Source organism: Rhamphochromis longiceps, linkage group LG8 (assembly GCF_057381845.1).
Source record: "Rhamphochromis longiceps isolate RC_006_pf linkage group LG8, R_longiceps_female_GT1.1, whole genome shotgun sequence".
Taxonomy (NCBI): domain Eukaryota; kingdom Metazoa; phylum Chordata; class Actinopteri; order Cichliformes; family Cichlidae; genus Rhamphochromis; species Rhamphochromis longiceps.
Genome location: NC_140564.1, coordinates 19,409,672 through 19,430,638, shown reverse-complemented (window position 1 = coordinate 19,430,638; position 20,967 = coordinate 19,409,672). Strand labels below are relative to the sequence as shown.

The window sequence follows — 20,967 nt, the reverse complement described above, 5'->3', positions numbered from 1 at the left end:
AAATTAACAGAAACCAAGGTGGTGATTTGTAAACAAAACATTAAGTGTTCTGTATGGTGACTGCCACGTTTACAGCAGGGACCACCCATCCTTGATTATATCAGCGATACAGTGGTATCGATTAAGTCCTGATTTAATCAATGCACACATTCTTCCACGTAAGCGCGCTCACGTCAACGCCCCCTCCCCCTTTCAGCCGGTTTGCAGTCAGCCGCGCGCGGGTTCAGTCAAGCTGTCCTAGCGAGAGGAGGTGTTGACCGACCGCAGCAGGTTTTCCAAAGGAAACCTGAAAATCTAAGTTCCACGGCAGAGGACAGTAACGCCGAGCAGTAATTTTTTAACCGACGGTTCAGCGGTGTTGGATTTAAGGCGACGCGGCCGAGGATACAAAGTAAACCCCGGAGGGAGAGCGTCCGAAGTGAGCCCGAGGATCACAGCTAATGCTAACCTAGCCAGCCTTGGCTAAATAATTACACGGAAGCTGGTGTAATTTTTAATTGTCGCTTGCTTTGGCGTAGCCTGTGTGGTTGTAGAGTAGATAGCGTGGGGTAATTTGTTAAGTTATGTGTTCGATTTAGTTATATTATCGAGGTGTTTTTGCTTTTACATGTTAGGCCACACGCGACTGGTGTTCACCTAGCAAGATTAGCCACAATAGCCGGGGAGGTTACACCGGCTCTGCGCTTCTTAGGGCAGCTGATAACTGCTAAAGAGAGTTCGCTTTCAAAGCTACTTCACATAGGAGGTATCGGTGTTTTTAAGTGAGCTTACACTTGATACTGTCTAAGCCTTGTGCTTCGCAATGCTGAAACAACAGCAACCCGGATCCGGCGGGAGAAAGGCGTCTAACGGGACATCGGGCCCTGCCGGTATGTCTTCTCCAGTCAGCGGGATCAACAACGCCAACAGGGCACCGGCTGGAAGGTAAGAGGGCTGGGATTTTTCTTTCAGGACAGTCCGGGGATTGTCCCGTGACTTAAAGGCCTACCGGTTAAAGCGCTGTTTCCCAGTGGGCGTAACCCCAAAAATAGAGCTTACCTAGGAGCCAATGGGATTCACTCTTCTTAGATTGGCATCATATGTGGACCAATCAGCACGCTCGAATCGAACCTCAACCGAATCAGCGAAGTGGCGAAAGCTAGGAGTAGCAAATCAGCATAGAGGTGATACAAAGTTTATTTGGCCTGTTTTTGGTTGAGAAGGGGCGAAAGAGAGGGGAGGGAGAAACTGTTTACATGTATAACCTCACGTCCCAAATGCTTAATAAAAACGCCTGATACAATGGCTGTGTTAACATTACACAGTTGTTATGACCAGTACGAGGTCGCGTGTGCTGCTGATTTGTGAGATGAGCGCGTTTACTGAAGTCTTGTTAGCTCCGTCTTTGTTTTGTAACCGAGCATGTAGCAAGCATTGATACGAGCCACAGTGGCCATTCACGGTGGAGTTACGTTTAGCATGCAGATTGGTCTACATCACCCTTTCATGGCTTTTCCAGTCGTATATCAAACGTCTTTGGGCAGAAATGTGTTTTTAATTTTCGATTTAGACTTCCTGTTTTCTATCTTAAGGACGCATATTAAAAAAAAAATTCAAACTAAACTGACATACGTTATTTATGTCTAATTATATTTTATTTATGTCAGCAGTTATTATAGGGCAAATTGGATTACGAATATTACAGAGAAACCAATCAATACCCTTTCAGCAAGCAGGCAGTGAGAGTTGGGAGAAACATCTCTTTAAACAGAAGGAAACCTACAGAAACTTGCATAGCCAGGCCCCGGGGAGGGTCGACCATCTGCCTCAACTGGTTGGGGTGAGGGGAAAAGGGAGAGGGCAGGGGAATCAACAAACAGTGTGGTAATAAACACTGGGGAGAAACTTGAAGCTCTAGAGCCAGACATACCTGCAGTGAGGTGAAGGGGGATGGGACAGATGGGGGGGGAGATTAATCTGTAAACAAATATTATTTCTTTAAACAATATCTATGTTCGTATGCCAGTTTTTCCTTTAAGTCCCTCAGTTAGAGTGCGTGGATTGAGAATAAATTAACTGTGGAGCTTTTCTGGTGAGCAGGAGTGACATAAGAACTTGTCCTGCCACTCTGAGTAACTTTGTCTGCTTCTCGAATAACCAATTTTTCTAGTGTGTGATGTGGACTGTGACACTGACTCCTCAGACTTAAACAAGTTCTTCTCCTTCTGAACAGCGATACGTTTGTTTTGTTTTTCAGGAATCGATCTTCTGCAAAGCCATCATTCCAGTCATCTCCTGTAAGTATCCCGATGATATGAGTATGACCTGTGTTTGATAAAGTCCTCCTCTGTAAAAGGGCCATTGAAAGGTTTATCTACAGCTGCTCTTCACTCAGCTGTGGCTGATTGCATTAGCTGGTCTTTACTATACCTGATCCGATCCACAAAGTTACTCTGTTATGACCAGTCATCAGATTGGGGTTAAAACTGCGTGTGCGGTTATGTGATTGTACACAAGACTGTGGAGGTTGGTTAATATCTGATACGGCAGGTGTAAAGGATCAAAAGTGAAAGTAAAGGTAGTTGAGTAAGAGTGAAATTAAAGAGTCAAGCTGTCCAGTCAGCGCAAGAACACACCAAGGACAGATTAAATTTTTTGAAAAACGCAACCAGGAAACAAGTCATTGTTTAGACACTGGCAGCTTCTAAAAGTGGAAAGATATTGAAATCAATATAAACGTTGGCGTTTTTGAGGCATTTGAAAAGAGGTTTTACCCTTGCCTCGTGGATTGTTCGTCGTGTAAAGTAGCCGAGGTGGCCAGATGTTGAGTCGCGGTTCGACACTAACTTTAAATCCAGTGACACGTCTTGAGTAATTTATGATTTCTTCTCTCCACCACGTGTAAAAACAAAAAGTCTGTTATATGGCACGGGACGTCACCTTTAGCGTAACCTGTGCAGAAAAATTTTTACCTTACCTGCTCTGGACTAATTGCAGGATTTACACACGGTCATAGTCAGAAGACGGTTTAAGCTGATGATGTAACAGGCATAGCTGCCGGGTCGGACTTAAAAAGCCAAGTTATGACGGATTAACTTAAGACCAGGAATAAGCACTTCTTGGTGCGAAGGGCCTCTGAGGGTTAATGTTTAACTCTGTTCTAGTTTGTCAGCGTCAGCCCGCGTTAATTTAAATATATTGCGTCTTTGTAAAGCTTTGTTTTGAAAATCCTTGTTTCCCCATGTGTAGGTGTTTGAGGGTGTCTATAACAATGCCAGAATGCTTCATTTCCTCACAGCTGTTGTGGTGAGTCATTTGGCTGGTTGTTGTCTTCTTCAGACCATGTTGTTGTTATTATTATTATTTATTTTGTAAACAATAGTCTTATAGGTAAACTTACCTACTGTAAAGGCACTCTTTATTTCATGGTGGGATCTGTACACTGGTTAAATTTGTTTCACTTTTTTATGCAGTTTTTCCACAAATAATATAGCAGTTATTGATTTAATACTGATATAAACACTTCTCTGGTTAGCTATAGTTTTTAAAGACTGTCTTGTCTCTCTCAGGGATCCACATGTGACATAAAAGTGAAGAATGGCAGTGCATTTGAGGGCATATTTAAGACTCTCAGTTCTAAGGTAAGAAGCTCAGGTCACACAGGCATGCACATCAGTTTGCCGCCTTATTCGGGCTGTTAGAGTGATGGTTAGAGTGATGGTCATCTTTTCTGTGGTTGTTTAATACTTGCTGAGCGCTGAGTGCTTTCTCAATGTCCTTAGTGCGAGTTGGCTGTGGATGCTGTACACAAACGCAATGAGGAGGAGGGCTCAACATTAGCTCCGCCACGGAGGGAGGACATCACCGACACCATGATCTTCAGCCCCTCAGACCTGGTCACGATGATCTGCAGAGACGTCGACCTCAATTACGCCACCAGAGGTATGAAAATGCACGTGTGCCGAGGGTCAAGTCAGGGCAGGCTCTGGGTTTCTGCAATCTGGTTAAAAGAATGTAAACGTGGCGCTTCTTCATTCAGTTTGAATGGCTGCAGATGTAATGGGGAAACTATTTCAGATTTATCCACCTTGTTTTGACGTCTTCTTGCGTTTGATTTTTCAGACACCTTCACAGACACAGCCATCAGCTCCAGCCGCATCAATGGAGAACATAAAGAGAAGGTTTTGCAGAGATGGGACGGAGGTGACAGCAACGGAGAGAGTTACGATTTGGAAACTGATACAGTAGGTTTCATACACTCTGTCAAGTTTCTGTGTATACAGACTGTTACTTATTGTTAACTCTTGCGCTGATTCCTTTACTACCCCATTAATCTCCCTTTTTTTTGTCTCCAGTCTAACGGCTGGGATGCCAACGAGATGTTTCGTTACAATGAAGTCAAATATGGTGTCACATCAACGTATGATTCCAGCCTCTCAATGTACACGTAAGTTACTGCAGCAGTTTGTAAAATACGCCAAAAACATTCCCTTAACTAGTCAGTAAGGTTATAAGTATCAGTATTTTTACTGTAGGACACACATCTGACACAAACATGCAGATTAAGTCAGTTTTTATTTCTCCCACCGCCCAGTGTACCGCTGGAGAGGGGCAACTCTGAGAACTATCGGCAGAGGGAGGCACGCGCTGCCCGCCTGGCCCAAGAGATTGAGTCGAGCCCCCAGTACCGCAGTCGTGTCAACCTGGAAAATGATGAGGGCAGAACCGAGGAGGACAAGTTCAGCGCCGTGGCGCGGGACGGCAATGATCGAGAGAGGGGCCGTGAGAGCCCACGTGACAAAGAACGGGAAAGGGGTAGAGACAGTCCAGGAGCCAGCAACAGGTGAGAGGAGGTTTATTCTGAAATGCTTGTCAGGAACATAGATATAAGGGTTGTACTTATTTTAGGTGTTCACTCACTTTTTTCCCCCTCTTTTTGTGGGGGGGTTCCAACTTAAAGCTAAAGAGTAAAGTTTGAAACGCGTTTGCTCCCCTCTTTTCTCCACCAGGGAGGGCAAGTACATTCCATTACCTCAGCGTCAAAGAGAGATGAACCGGGAACGAGCTGAGAGAGGCTCTGGCGGGCCTCCATCTCACAATCGCCTGAGTGGAGGTTACCGCTCCAACCCTCCATCCTCCTCGTCCCCAAAACCACCCCTGCCCTCTGCAGCTGGGCCCCAGCCCGGTGTCACCCCCTCAGAGAGAAGCAGCCCTCTGTCGGGTCGTGTCGGTGCCTACGCCCCTCACCACCCACAGGGAAACGCCAGCCCGAGTCCATGCTCCGGCCCAGCCAGCCCCTACACGCCTGCTTCACCTGGCGGCCCATCATCCAGTTCAGCTTCCGCTTCAACTGTCCCGTCCCCAGCCAGCCCGCCCGCTCCACACGGACACACGGTTCCTCATTCCCACTCACTCCCGCACTCGCTGTCCGACGCTAGCAGACCAGTTAATGGAGGTGAGTGTGTTAACTTTTCTCAGGATCGACTTCACAGCTGTAGCATCTATGCCTGTCGCTAAAGCAGATGTTTCTGTGCTTTCAGTTGCTGCAAGGACCTCTCCTAAAGCCCAAAGACCTCCACAGTCAAGCCGGACAAGCCGCACTCAGAACTCTCACGCTCAGTCCACAGGTACAGTGACGTTCTGGTCACCCCCCATGTTAATTATGAAATTCAATCAAACTAACTTCACTTTCAATTTTCTTACAGCTACTCGTTCCCCTAAATCAGGCTCTTCCCAGGACACACCTTACTTGGACACATCTTCTGTCTCGCTGCCTGCTCAGAAGACATCAGGCCCCGCCCCTCTCTTCCCTGTAGATGGTACAGTCTCTCCTAATGTTTGTGTTCATAGAACAATTTTAAAACGAAAGTTAAAGCACGAGGCTCTTAACAGTATGCATCAGCTTGGAATTAGAAATTCTGCAACTAACTGGATTATTGTGCCGTTTTCACAGTGAATGAGATCCTCGGTGCAGCTGCAAAGGAACGCTCCGGCGAGAGCCCGAGCACAACAGAGGAAAGCAAGACGAGTAAAGGTATTTAAGTTTGGTGCTGGCTAAACGCTGGAAGTGAGCTTTTTGCCTAGTTACGCACCCTTTGTGTTGTTGTTTGAAGTTCTCAAAACTCTTTTCTCTTCCACCAGCGCCGTCGGTTCAGCAGAGGTCCCACATTGAGGAGCTGCGAAAATTTGGCAAAGAGTTCAGGGTAAGAGTGTTTCAGCGACATGTGAAATGAGAAAATCCGTCACCAATCACAAGGCTGCGTGCTGACATCAGTGATGTCAGACCTCCCTCCAACATCACTCCCATCTTAATCATGTTGTGATGATCAACTTTAGCAGATGACGCTCAATGCTAGTCATCCATCTCGGTCTTTACAGTGTCACTGACCAGTAACAGCTTTTATTCAATTGAACTGCCACAGTAACAAAGTAAAAAGGAAACAATGATCAGTATTAAATTATTTTACAACATTGGTGTCAGCCCAGCAATTCACAGGCAGTACATGTCTAAAATAAAAGGCACATAAGATTACAATACTCGATTGTTATTAAATGTGACTGAGCTGAAAGTTGATTATGACATCAGGCTGCTGCAAAGCCTCAGATTAATCTGTTATGACTCTGTTTCTGTGCACATTGTTGGATTGGACTCAAGATTCTTGTGTTTCACAGTCTCCTTTTCCACCTTTTCTTAGAAACAGTACTCCTCATTTGGATACTATTATGACCTATTATAGCGGGATTGCTAATCAACACGTTTTATATTCTTGTGAACTTAAATTAAACCTCAGTAGTTATAACAGGCTCCTCAGTTGTGAGGCTTTGCTGTCATGTCTGATAGTAAATTAATTATTTGATTTGTTGGATGAAACAAACAATTTTGCTTTTACAGACCAACTGCTTATCCCTCGACTCCTTTTTATCTTCCAGCTCCCACCCAGCGGAGCTAACTCCAGCTCTCCCAGTTCTCCTGCAGCAGGGACGACCCCTCCTGCTGTAAGCGAGGTCAGCCAGCCCAGCGCAGCCAACCCCGCGCCATCAGACGCTCATCCTCCATCAGAGTCTAAACCTCAGCCTGCAGCTCCCAGTCCTTCCCAGACCCAGCCTTTGCCAGCCGTCTCCGAGGACCCCTCCAAGGACACTGCAGCTACACTGGGCACCACAACAGCTGCCGCCACGGCACCCCTCTCAGACAGGCAGTCCCCAGCCACCCCTCAGCCTGCCAGGACCCCAGGAAGTGAGGAGGTCAGGTCCGAGGCAGCGGAGAGGACAGAAGGCGTAGCAGAGTGAGTTTAAATAAAAGGACTAAAGATTTCTGACTGTGAACTGTGTGATTTATTTTTTTTTAACTCAGTTTATTGCACTCATCATAATTTATAACAACTATTTTCTCTTTTGCAGCCAAGTAAAGAAATCAACCTTAAACCCAAATGCTAAAGAGTTCAATCCTATCAAACCTCAGATGCCTATGGTAAGACACTTGAATCTGTTAAGTCATTAAAACTTAAAAAACACACACAGAAATTAAGATATTATTTCATATATTGAATCTATATTTATTTACCCGTGATGTGTTTCTGACAGACGAAGCCCAACACTGCGCCCACCCCACCTCGGCCAACTCCTCAGAGCCCCGTGGTGCTGCAGCATCCAGGAGGACAGGGGCCGCTCTACAACCCCCAACCCTACCTCTCCTCCTACATCTCACAGATCCACTCTGTGCCGGTACGCAAGCCAAAAATAAATAAACATGGTCACTTAAGGCGTCTTTCTCTAAATGTCGTGCTTAACACCTTCTACAAATATCTTGCTGGCATTTGAAACATGCCAATAAAAAGCCAAATATTCACGTGGAACTGCAATCGGATACTGTTTGCAGTTTTTCTTTTCACATTAAAGCCACAGTTCTTGTGCTCACCTGTTCATCTTTTTGTCTTTCAGCCCCCACAAATGTATCAGTACACCATGTCTACAGTGGGCCAGGGAAAATACCCCAGAGCAAAAGGTAACTGCAGCGTGTGCTTTTTATATTGTTTCCCACATATTTAAAATGAATTTCCTGTCAGCTCTTGTCAGAGGCTTGACTTTCGGCTCCAGAGAAAGTGCTGACTGTTACCTCAATGTTAACCTTGAGTTGTGATCTGCTGTGAAACACAGAGCCGTCATGCTTTAAACTTGCAGAAACGCTTAAACACTTAAATTAGAGACGACTGAACTCTGGAATCTGCAGTGAGGAACGGGAAAGATGGTGTTTTTGTCCTCCATGTTTCTGTTCTCTTGATGATTGGCTCCTCTCATTAGGCTCGGTTGTGGCTCAGCGCTCTGACCATGGTTCTTCAGCACCCTCCATGCTGCAAGCTGCATCAGCTGCTGGGGCCCCGCTGGTAGCGTCCCCTTACCCCCAGTCCTACCTTCAGTACAACCCTCAGCAGTATGGCCAGCAGCAGGTCATCCAGGCCATGACACCCTACCCTGGACAGGTAGCACGTCTGCCCTCCAAACACATTCTGTAGTCGGGTTTTTACATTATTTCTCATTCAGCAGAATAACACCTTTTTCCTTTCTTTTCTCCATCCTCAAAAGCCCATGTACTCAATGCTGCAAGGTGGAGCCAGGATGATAGGTCAAGGTGGGGGTCCCCACCCACAAGCCCTCGGTCCACCAGGAGGGCCCCAGTTCTCTGCACAGGGAGATGGACCTCAAGGCCCACAGCAGGGCATCTACGGTGAGTGGAGATGGATGTGAACGACAAAATATCCACGTGACCCGAATCGATTGATTTGTAGATACAGAGTCGACCCTGACGTGAATTCTCTTCCTCTGTAGCTCCACAGTCATTCTCCCATCACACAGGCGCAGTTCATCAGCCTCAGCCCTCCAGTACACCAACAGGCAATCAGCCCCCACCCCAGCACACTGCACCTAGCCCTGGACAGGTAGGACGCCCCCGAAAAGGAGAAGGGACCGTCCACCTGGTCTGTGCAGTGTGGGCTGCTCATTGCTGCTTTATGTCAACAGCTTCGACACACCTTACATTTTCAGACTGGATTGTGTGAAATATGTTCAGAATTCATTCCAATTATATCTGTGAAGGTTCTCAATCATCCAGGTCATCGTTGTCTAAGGCGCTTGGGAAGAAAAGCGTCTGGACTTCTTTAAGTTGCCGTGAACAACCATCTTTGAACAGAGTCTGCCATCTATAATCCAGTTTTGGATAATAGATGGCAGACACCTTAGCGCCCGCTCACATCCTGGGCCATTTGATCACATGATAGGGTGGGGCTAGGTTTCACAGTGAGCTCATCCAAAACCTTGGCTGATTGTGACCTACACCGTTTTTCACACCTTGGCTCGTGTGATTAGTTAGAGGATCAATAGGGGATCCATTGTCCCTCTTGGGGGGACACTCCCACAGGGGTTAAATCTGGGACTCTCCATCATTTGACCCTAAAACTGCAGAAGCTTCTCAGATGAGAGGTAAACGTCTTCAAGCAACTTAAAGAAGTCCAGATGCTTTTTCTTTTTAAGCTCCTTAGACTATGAATTCTGAAATTAAGCAGCTTGCACTATCAGGTTGATTTTTGGTGATCTATTTAGATATGTTGACTTAATAATAATAATAATAAGCTGAAAAGCATAGCACTTGTTCTAATCTCACTTTTGGAAAAGGCACATGTGCACCTTTTCCTTCTCTACAGCTTTATTTTTATGGCCCTTGATGAATTTTCACACCTTGATGTGCTTTTCAGAACGCCCAGTCGGGCCCACAGCCCCAGTCCTTGTACCACTCAGGCCCCTTGTCAGCACCCACCCCACCCAACATGCCGCCTGGCCACACGTCTCCACAGGGTTCTTACTCCATTCCGGGGTACAGCATCCATGGTCACCAGGGCATCCCACCCACCTACCCCCTTGGACAGATAGCACAGGTATGTGCTCCATTTTCCTGTTTTCCCCCTTTTCTCAGCAGGTGGTGTTTTAACTTCTGATCTAAACCATGTCAACTGATCTTGTTGTCCCCCAGGCTCATGTTCAAGGAGCCATTTCGGGTCCCCACCATTCGGGGAGCCATGGTCAGCCCCAAATAGTAATGTTGCAGCCTCAGCAGGGCCCTGGTGCAGTGCCCCAGCACCCCCAACACGGACCTCAGCAAGGAGCACACCAACACTTCTACATCCAGCAAGGTATCACACAACCCCTCCCTCAGATTTCCCTTTTATGGGTCAAACAAAGGGGTCGTTTGAAGCGCGGGCTTTACAGGCTCTGTTTTATTTTTGTTTACCTCCCACAGCGATGCAGGTCCAGCCACACCCCGCTTCCTTCCATCCGCCTGGAAACTAAAGCCTCTCTGCAACCTCCCAGATTGTTCTCCCCCTCTCCCAATCCCCGTCTGCTGGATGAGAGGCCCAGAGTGAACGCGACTCATTTAAAACAAAGAAACTGACAGGATCACACGGAGCAGAGAAGAAATCAGAAACCTCGCAGCACCTTACGCTTCTTCAGTACAAACCTCGGTGTCCGTGCGGCACTAGGAGGAGCTTTTTAATGCTAACGATGAAGGTGACAGGATGGCAGCAGCGCCTGACCCCTGGTGCTGTCCCGCTCTTCTCCCCGACTTTTTATTTACCCTATTCAGAGACACGAGGCACCTTACTGGGAGGACCAGGCGCGGAGGGAAAACAGCAGCAGACTCTTTATCTTCCAGAATTGTTTTTTAGCCTTGTACTACGACACAAATGAGAAACGGACTGTTTCTCATGAATACAGGAAAGGAGGGATTTGAAGACGTGATGAGGACTTTTAGCAAATTTTTTTTAAAACTCTATCCAGTAGTTACAAACATCCCCTTTCCCCTTCTTTTCCCTTGTAGGAAAATCTAATTAAAAAACAAAAAAATGGACAAGACAAAAAAAATTTAAAAATAAACAATGACCAAAAAATAAAGTTTTCAACTCAACTACAAAGCGTTTAATTTATTGTATTGTTAATTATGTTTTTGTCTGGAGCATTAGTTTGCCTTCTCACTTCAGGAGTTAACGACCATGAGGCACACCAATTTATTTTTCATTATCCTTTAGCAAAAGCACATTTAATTTGAGGCTGGAGCGTTTGTCATTATGTCAGGTTGAACAAAACAAAGCAAATTACTTCCCAGAGGATGCTGCTCATTCATTTCATATTCTCATTAGCTTGGATTCGTTCTGCTCACAGGAGCAAATATGTTGATTTAAAACGGTCACTAGGGGGACCCCTGCTTATACGCTAGCCTCCGTGCCAACATCACGAGGCACTCTGTCCTTGTTCTGGCAGAGAGGACTCTTTAGGTTAGTAGGACACTGCTTCTGCTTCCCCTTTAGGCGACTATGACAACATACTGTGGCTCAGTGACAGCTCTCTAAATCAATGTACTACTGAGCACACCAGCTAGCTCTACTTCAGTGTGTCAGTGCGCGTGGCCCAGTTTCCCCCTTGCCGCAGCGGGCCGGGACACGCTCTGTCAGCACGGCGGGGTTGCAGCGACCTTCCTCAGTGTGACAGCACGTAGAGCTGCTCGGCACTGCGCTCCAGTCGCTCCCGGTACTCCAGGTTGGCGTAGTTGCCTTCGGGGACCCCCTGCAATCCGTAGAGGAGACCCCAACAGCAGCACGCAATCACTGCGGTGCTGTCGCTGTCACCTGGACAAGAGAGATGAGAGCAGAGTGAGCAGTTAGTGTGCGAGATAATGCATCACTGATATTTATCATTTATCTTTGTGGCCATCTTAAAAGTGACTAATGATTTTTTTTTAATATTATTATTAGAAATAATAACCATCCATCTATCACTAGACTGGCTTCTTTGGTGGGGATTAATATTGTTGCCTCAGAGACAGAAGGTCCCATGTTCAAACCCACCATTTGGCCGAGGCCTTTCTGTGTGGGGTTCACAGGTTCTCTCCCACAATCCAAAGAAAACAGAGTGAGGTTGGGTTAATTGGTGATCCTGTCCAGGGTGTACTTCTGGTTTGTTTTTTCTCTTACTAAACAAAGACACCAGATTTTTTTTTCATTCACACAGTTTGTCTCACACCTTGTTGCATAATTATTGAGAAGTCAAACAACTGGCAGCTTAATCTTCATGCCTTACTTTATCAGCTGACATCAAGCTGTCCGTTTAATGTCTGATTTACTTCTTAAGTCTTGTTCCATGTTCACAAAGTTGCTACTTTCCTTAAAACGGACCAGTATTGGGTGCAATTGCAGTACAATTTGCATTTGCAACACATTTGCATTCCTGAGTTCAGAAATCACATTAGTTTCTAATTATCTGCACTTTGAGACACAAACTGCTTAAGCAACAACCAGCCGAACTCAGTTTACATGGGAGAGAAATTTCCAGGGAATTTACAAGATTTCTTTGAAGTTGTACGAAAGGTTACATTGTTCCTTCAGCTGCTCTCTTTAGGGATCAGCACCCTTCTGTTACACCAACCCTCTGCAGGCCCTCCTCCACTACTTCCATGAACCCTGAGGTCTGCCTCCTTTCCTCTGCCTGGCAGCTACAAATACAACATCTTTTATCCACTTTCTGTCATCTCAGCCACAATTCCCTCAATTTGTCTCCATCATGTCTCCTCGTCTTCTTCCTCTGTCAGTGGATACACCAAATACCTTCTTCATAGTTCCCTGTAGTTACATTATTTAGCAATTAGGTGAAAGTGCATCTCAAGTGGTGCTGTTAGTTTAATAACTTACTTTGTACAGGGATTTAATAATCCATTGCTTGAAAACAACAACACCTTTTTCTGAGTGACTGTGTGTAAATGTTTGAAACGAGAGGAATGCTGGCTAATATATAAACATGATGGTTACCGGAGTCACTATCAAACTAAACCAAAGATTGTCAAAAAGAAAAAGCAGACTTCAAACTAAAGCTGAGTTTGTGTTAATATAATTAAACACATATTTTAGGTAAAGGTTTTACATTTAGTGCAAGACTTCACTCACAGCTTATAATACATTACACCAGTGAGACCTCTGACCTCCATGGAAGGCGGCCCTGCTCATCAGCTCTTCCCAGTCTGAACCTGCGCCTAGCAAGGCGTCCAGCGCTATCATTGGAGCATCATGGCCACTGCGTCCGGCCCAACCTGACAAGCTGAAGCTCTTATAGGCTTCGTCTCTTTCAGCAGGGCCGTAAGAGGCAGGCCAAATCGCAGGGCCCACACCGTGAGCGAGGCCCCTCAGATCCAAGTACCTGCAGACAGGAAAGGGGGGTTCACAGCATCTACACGGTCTACCTGTGTCATTCTCTCTCTGTTAAAATGAAAAAAATAAAACAATGCAGTCATGTCATGACTGTTTCTACAAAAAGGTCTGTTTTTTATTACCTTTGGACAAAATCAAAATATATTTCTGTGTCCAGTAGCTACTCCTACCATTTAATCACTCGCTTACTTTTAGGGTCATTCCATCTCAAATCACCAAAATGACTCAATCATTTTTGATTTGCCAGATTTAAAATGTGAACATACATAATAATAATCGCAGTGAATTTCTTTAGCTTCATATATGTAATATAAAAATAAAATATCAAAACATGTCTGATAATTGGCTAGTTCGAATATTCAAAAAATAACGCCGTCCTCTAAAGTCCCATATTTGAGCACACTTTTAAAATAACATTGCAAAATTCAACTAGCGATAATTTCTTAATATATAAATATATATATTAAAGAATACTTTAATATGAAAATGTTTGTCACAAAATGTGTTAGTCATTAAAAAATGATTTTTAGACAGCTAATCCAAATATTGTGGCGTTTCCAGATGGTACTCTGAACATCAGTGTAGCATTTTCATATATATTGCAATAATTGCAGGATTCACTCTGGGGTTTCTCAGTTATAATTAGACCATCTGGAAACATTTTGCTTTTGTTGTACAACTTAGCAGTTTTTCTGTTCGGTATGAAAGTTGAAGGAAAATTTAGTTTTCTTACTTTTTGTGATTAAGAATTTCATGTTAAAAAGTATTCTGCATGTTTTAATTTGCATTTGTCATCAGTTTTCTTTTGCAATGTGATTTATTAGTGTAAGCTCAAATACTGGACTTTACAGGATGGCTGTACCTCCAGTGTAATCACTATATAGCCAACCAAGTCCGTAAGTTTATTTCCCAAAATAACAAACTCTTCCTTTATATCACATGATCTCATTCAAGCATATATTACATCAAGTTACCAGAAATATAAAAGGCACATTTCGCACATTTACCTGAATATAGTGTTTTGCACTTACATTGATCTTTGTCAGAGGATGTAGTACTGCAGGATAAAAATGACATTTGTTCTGCTTAAGTAAACCTGACCGGTGACATTTTAGTACAATTTCATGTCACCGTCTGTTAACCTTGACGCTGAAATAGGTTAATAGAACTTGCTGATGCTGGAAACTTTAATCTGAATTCAACATGACAGCCTAACAAGGCTCAATTTCAGCAGCCCATACCATTGCCACTTGTCACAGAAGTAGCCCCAGTCTCTCTCGGTCTCCTCCACGGCATAGCCTCGACCTTCAACGAAGTTCTTTGCTATTGGGCAGGCCTCGTTTATCAGGCCCAGACCCCAAGTTGTGATTGGCCTGCGCTGGATGGCGTATGAAGTGAAAAGGGCTGACGCGACGGCTCCCAGGAAGCCCGTGGGGTGAGGATGGGTCATTCTGCCTGTCTCAACAGCAACCGCCACCAATGACAACAGCTGGTCGGGCTTTGGATACCTGATGGGGATGAAATATTAAAGACCTTATCAGTATTTATTAAGGAAGATGTTACAGGAAAAATGTTTCTATGTTTCTTTACCTTCTTTTAAATGTACAAGCATGCCCTTTTGTCTATGGTTAGATTAGTTTAGAATTATCTTTTTAGACTTTCTCAGCAAAGACATACTGTTCTGGGACATATTGTTTTAGATTGTTTTATCTCTCACAGCCTTCTCCCAGCTCTCTGCTGACGAGACTAGCGCCACATATGGAGTTGTTTATTTTATTTGTTTTGTATTTTCTTATCCTGTTCTCACTGTCTTTCCTATAAAAATTACCAAGCCACTGTGCATGGTGTGAGTTGTCCTTAGCAGCTCACCCGTGTACACGTTTGATAAAGAAAGTAACTTTGTCTCATTGTGTCTTTATTTCTCCTGGGTTTTTTACAGAGTTTTCCCCCAACATTTCTTGGTCCTTCGGAGCCGGAGCGCCTCCATCGTGTCCCATCTCCGTGACCAGTCCACGTTGCTCGTCTGTCGACAGCCCACACACTAGGTGTAGGGTAATTTCCAATAAACCAAGTTCAAAAAAGGGGAGTCTATGGCTGACGCGTGTTCCTGGTTTCCAAGAGAAATGCTTCCAGTTGCATTATGGTTTGAAGACTGTTTTATTTATTACAAACTGAGCATGTAACAATGAACTCCTTCCAAAAAAAAGGCATGAAAATTCCAAAAAAAATAGCAGTTATCCCATACTAGCTGTGTACACGGTCAGAAAACCGTGAGACTCCTAACCTCTCTGTCCATGCTCCTCCCCTTCCCTCTCACACAGGGTTTCATGCTACTACTGCACTTATGTAATAAATCTATGAATAATAAAACAAACATGAACTCAATCGTAAATAAAATATAAAGCAGACGTCTGGCGCTTACATTACCGGCCCCTAATTGTTCTAATAATGTATTGCCTTAGAACAATTACCACATTTTTTAACTTTACAAACTTAATATGAACCACGTTTAGACATATCCAATGTTTAAACACATGACAAAATATTATTTATAGACAAATGAATTGTCCAATACTTTGCCAATCAGCTTTGCAAAGTATATTAAGGCTGGTTTCTGTCCATTTCCAAAAGAACAGGTGAAAAAGAATAAGAAAGAAAAGAAGGAAAGAGAGAAAGAAGGAAAGAGCCAGAGGTTGCTAGCACATGGCTCATCGTAGGGGCTTAGTCTTTACCACTAGCCCATTCAGATTCCACAAGCAGACAAATCTTGGTGATGGGTCTGTCCAAAACATTAGTCTTTGTCTTTATCCGTACTCGGCGAACGAGACCCTTCTTGTCTGGAACTGTTTTGATGATCTTTCCCATAATCCATGAATTTCGTGGTGCACAGTCGTCCACAAGAAGAACAACATCTCCTTCTGCAAAGTTTCTTGATGCTGTGGCCCACCGCTGACGTTCCTGAAGTTGAGGTAGGTATTCTTTAGTCCATCTCTTCCAAAATAGATTGGACATATATTGCACCTGTTTCCATCTACGTCGTGAGTAGAGGTCATTCTGGTCAAACAATCCTGGAGGCAATGAAGATTTTGTTTTCAACAACAAAAGATGATTAGGTGTCAGAGCCTCCAAATCATTTGGGTCGCTTGATGCCCTGGTGATTGGTCGGCTGTTGATGATCGACTCTGCCTCGCATAAGACTGTATGAAGGCATTCTTCTTCCAGAACTTGTTCTCTCACAGTAGAATTCAGCACTTTTCGTATTGATCTTATCAACCTCTCCCATGCTCCGCCATGATGTGAAGCAGTGGGAGGGTTAAATGTCCACTTAATTCCATGCTGTTGAAATAGATGCTGAAACGGTGAAGTGTTCCAGTCAGCGATTGCTTCCTTCAGCTCACGATTGGCAGCAACAAAATTTGTCCCATTATCTGAGCGAATCGCCCTCACTTGTCCTCTCCGTGCTATGAAGCGCCGGATTGCATTTATGCATGAATCTGTGTCTAATGATGAGGCCAGCTCTATGTGTACTGCACGAACCGCTAAACAAGTGAATATAACACCGTATCTTTTTAAGATGGTTCTTCCACGTCTTACTTCGAATGGGCCAAAGTAGTCTACACCAACCCGGGTGAAGGGTGGATCATCTGGCAACACTCGCTCTTGTGGAAGATCAGCCATCAGTTGTTTCCCAACTCTCCCATGCAGGCGACGACATGTCACACACTTTGCGATGATCTTTCTAATGGCTGTGTTGGCACTTGGGATCCAAAACTTCTGTCGCAATTCAGAGAGCATGTGATTGCGTCCTCCATGCCCAGTTTCTTCATGTATCTGTTGGAGGACTAAGTCAGAAATGTGAAAGTCTCTAGACAGGATAATAGGCTGCTTAGCGATTTCCGGCATAGCTGCCCAGCTCAATCTTCCACCAACTCTCAACAGATCTTCCTGTAGTACAGGGTTCAGTTTGTATAAATGGCTGTTGCGCTTCACACTTTGTCCCTTGTGAAGAGCTGAAACCTCTTCCGAGAATTTCTCCTTTTGGCAAAATCTGATTATATCGAGCTCTGCTTGATTCAGGTCTTCCACTGAAATTTGTGTAGGCTTAAAGCTTGTCCTGAAACTGTCAATCTGACTTTGCCTCAGCTGTCGATCATTGTCAAAGCTATTCTCCACACTGGTTACGCATAGCTCTTTACGTTTTTGACAGAGACTCCAAAGTAAGGCTTTAAGTTTCAGGAACCACGCCACCGCTCTTTTCAACTTTGTCCATGATGAGAAGTAATTTATCAGTCTCTTGAATGGAGCAACATTTTCTTCCACCTCTATTTTGTTTACTGTGGCCTTCTTGATCTCAGGATCACCAGAAGTGATTTCCGGACAATTCAATGGAGTGTTAGGCCAAAACTCTACTGGACTGCGAAGAAAATCTGGCCCAGACACCCACGTTCTGTTCTTCATAAATTCATCTACTCTTTGCCCTCTTGAGGCGCAGTCAGCAGGATTCTTGTCTGTGCTGATGTGTTTCCACTGTTCCACATCAGAGCCTTTCAGAATAGCTGCAACTCTGTTTGCCACAAACGTACGAAAACGCGTGGTCTCATTCCGGAGATACTGGAGCACCACCGTACTGTCTGTCCAAAAAACTGATTCTGCAAGGTTCAGTTGTAGCTCTCTTCTCAGGACACTATCCATCCTAATGGCTACTGTAGCAGCAGTCAATTCCAGACGGGGTATGGTAGGAGGCCTGAGAGGCGCCACTCTGGACTTGCCCATCATAAATGCACATTGTGTCTCATTGCTCGTGTTACGCATGAGTAGGTAGCTGACTGAGCCATATGCATCCTCACTTGCATCTGCAAAGTGATGTAGTTGTGCAAATACATCATTTCCAAAATCTTTGGGCTTGAAACATCTTGCAACTGAGAAGTGTTCCAAAGCAGGAAGGCTGGTTAACCAGTCAGTCCACCGCCTCTTTATGTGCTCAGGTAAGTCGTCATCCCACCCGATCTTCAATCTGCACAATTCCTGCAGGATAATCTTTGCTGGCAAGACTGCTGGCGCCAAAATGCCTAATGGGTCATACACTGATCCAATGACAGAAAGAAGTCCTCTTCTTGTGAATGGGCGATCTTTGATGTTGATCTTAAATCTGAATGTGTCTGACTCAACACACCAATTGAGACCAAGGGCCCTCTCAAGTGGAAGTTTGCCATGATCCAGGTCCAGGCTTTTCATTTCTGCTGCCAGTTCAGACTTTGGGATGGAGTCAAGCACCTTCCTTCGGTTGCTCACCCATTTGTTGAGACGGAAGCCTCCGTTGGCACAGATTTTCATTAGATCTTGACACATTGATATAGCTGCCTCCTCCGTAGCGACAGACTTGAGACAGTCATCAACGTAAAAGTTCTGCAATACTGTTTGAACAACTTCAGCTCTGAACTGCCTACTCTGGTCTTCAGCACACTTCCTCAAAGCGAAATTGGCACAACTGGGTGAGGATGTGGCCCCAAACAAATGCACAGTCATCTTGTGCTCAGTCAAAGCTTGATTGCAGTCGCCACCTGTCCACCAGAGGAACCTAAGTAAGTCAGAGTCACCGTCAGGCACCTTCACCTGGTGAAACATTGCTTCAACGTCTGCCATAATTGCAACAGGTTCCTGTCTAAATCGTATGACAACACCAATGAGACTGCTGGTCAAATCTGGACCCTGAAGAAGTTGATCATTCAGGGATGTGCCCTGATAGGATGCTGCACAGTCGAACACAACTCTTAATTTCTGCTTCACAGGGTGGTACACGGCGTGATGGGGTATATACCACACTTTTCCTTCTTTGTGCGCCAGTTCATCATTTGACAGTTGTACTGCATAGCCCTTTTTAAGAAGGTCTTCCATGAAGTCTGTGTACTCTTGTCGGAAGCAGTCATTCCTGAGAAATTTAAGCCTCAAGTTACGTGCTCGTTGTTCAGCGACTGAGCGATTATTTGGCATGTTGACCAATCTGTTCTTCAGAGGTAGACATATTGTATAGTGGCCATCCATCAGTTTTGCAGATTCCATGGCCATGTCCATAAACTGATGGTCCTCTCTTGACATTTCCACTTCATCATGTTTTCTTCCCTCTGGAAAATCCACCATGAACTGTTGAAGCCACAGGTTCTCTAAACGGCTCACTGATATGCGGTTTGCATTAGCCTTGGCTGGGTTTCTCTTGTCTGCATGACAGCCAGTTTCTCTCAAAGGTCCATTCACAGTCCAACCTAGCTTGGTTCTTACAGCATACGGTCCATTACCTACACTGCTTACAACCTCCCATGGCTCCATTGCTTTAGGTACATTTGCTCCTATAAGCAATCCAATGTCAGTCTCAATTCGAGGCAGTTTTACTTCTTTAAGGTAAGGCCACTTTTCGAGATCTTTCTGTAGGGGTATGTTTTCTTTTCCTACAGGTATTGTCCTTTGTGTGAAGACATCTGGCAGATCAATAAAGTCGTCACCAGATAAACTACTGACCTCCAAGCCTGACACTACATGAGTACAGACAGGTTTCTCTTCATTCATAGTTTTCAGTAGTATGTCAGTTTTCCTTCCAGTGATCTTCAATTTGTCCATTAATGTCTCTGTACAGAATGTGGCAGAGCTTCCTGGGTCCAAGAAGGCGTAAGTCTGCACTACTACACTTCCCTTTTTGGCCTTGACCTGTACAGGAACTATTGCAAGTGTGCAGTCATCTTCCCCGGCCCCAGTTGGCCCACAATCCTCAGACTCTGCACAGACAAAGGCACTTAAGATTGTTTGACTTTCACTGTTCTTAGTTTTCTTCTCTGTGTCAGCGTCTGTGTCCCTTTTCTTGATATGCAACAATGTATGATGAGCAAGAGAACATACCTCACAGCTCACCTTTCTCTTACAAAGTTTGCTCATGTGACCTTGCTTCAAACAGCTAAAACACAGTCCTTTGCCTTTCAAAAATTCCAACTTTTCGTTGTGTGGCTTGCCCTTAAGCTTACCACACAGGTCTATGATGTGCCCACCGTTACAGAACAGACATGCCTGTGGAGTGGGTTTCACATAATTTGTGTTTTCCATTGTCTTTGTGTCTTTCTCCTGAATGTCCAATGGTATGGCACTGGTGGTGAATGACTTCTTCATTACAACCCATTTCTGATCCTTGTTACTGTTTTGTTTAATGGTGAATGGTTTAGCAGTGGTGCTATCCTTTATGTCACCAAAAACAGGGTGAAGTGCAATTTTGGCTTGTTTATTAATAAACTCCACCAAATCATTGAACTTGACTCGTCTGTCGCCTCGCTCTTGCATACCATACACAACAGATCTCCACCTTTCACGTAACTTGTATGGAAGTTTTGCTACAATGGCTTTCAGGCTTGCGACGTTATCAAGTTCCTCCATGTAACTCACTTCAGCCATGGTGTTACAGCAAGCTGTCAGAAAGAGTGAAAACGCATTTAAAGCTTCTGCATCTTCTGGCTTGATAGGTGACCAGTTTGAGACCTTGTTCATGTAGGCTACAGCAACTTTGTAGTCATTTCCAAAATGCTCTTTAAGGAGCTGTTTAGCCTTGTGATAGCCTACATCTGGCTTCATATGAAGGCAGCTCTTTATTAGCTCTTTCGGCTGTCCATTAGTGAACTGCTCTAAGAAGTAGAGGCGATCCTTAGGACTTTCAGTGCGAGACTCTACTCCGTGCTCAAAGGCGCTTACAAATGTATTGTAATCT

At 44.6% G+C, this 20,967-nt stretch overlaps 2 protein-coding genes across 6 annotated transcripts in view; one reads left to right on the top strand and one right to left on the bottom strand.

The window, feature by feature from the left end:
- Positions 1–195: 195 nt before the first annotated feature.
- Positions 196–10,936, top strand: LOC146663534 (ataxin-2-like protein). Of its 3 annotated transcripts, XM_085416332.1 has the most exons (24): positions 197–418; positions 818–924; positions 2,237–2,276; positions 3,229–3,285; positions 3,549–3,620; positions 3,762–3,921; positions 4,102–4,223; positions 4,335–4,426; positions 4,574–4,822; positions 4,989–5,434; positions 5,520–5,606; positions 5,685–5,798; positions 5,933–6,013; positions 6,121–6,182; positions 6,910–7,265; positions 7,381–7,450; positions 7,564–7,704; positions 7,921–7,984; positions 8,281–8,459; positions 8,563–8,704; positions 8,806–8,915; positions 9,729–9,908; positions 10,004–10,163; positions 10,271–10,936. In XM_085416332.1, the coding sequence occupies exons 2-24, from the start codon at positions 872–874 to the stop codon at positions 10,318–10,320; spliced, it is 3,087 nt and encodes a 1,028-aa protein (XP_085272458.1). In that variant the 5' UTR covers positions 197–418; positions 818–871; the 3' UTR covers positions 10,321–10,936. The 3 variants fall into 3 exon arrangements, with proteins under 3 accessions (XP_085272457.1, XP_085272458.1, XP_085272455.1); XM_085416329.1 differs by having other exon boundaries at positions 197–924; XM_085416331.1 differs by lacking the exon at positions 8,806–8,915 and having other exon boundaries at positions 196–924.
- The window catches only part of adprh (ADP-ribosylarginine hydrolase), a 23,352-nt gene continuing 13,157 nt past the window's right edge, over positions 10,773–20,967 (bottom strand). For 2 of the 3 annotated variants that reach the window (XM_085416339.1, XM_085416337.1), the window contains exons 6-8: positions 14,468–14,734; positions 13,001–13,215; positions 10,773–11,654 (exon numbers count right to left, since the gene is read on the bottom strand). In XM_085416339.1, the coding sequence (XP_085272465.1) occupies positions 11,506–11,654; positions 13,001–13,215; positions 14,468–14,734 (631 nt within the window). In that variant the 3' untranslated portion in view covers positions 10,773–11,505. Of the gene's footprint in view, positions 11,655–12,965; positions 13,216–14,467; positions 14,735–20,967 lie in introns of all 3 variants that reach the window. The other variant, XM_085416340.1, reaches the window with a different exon arrangement.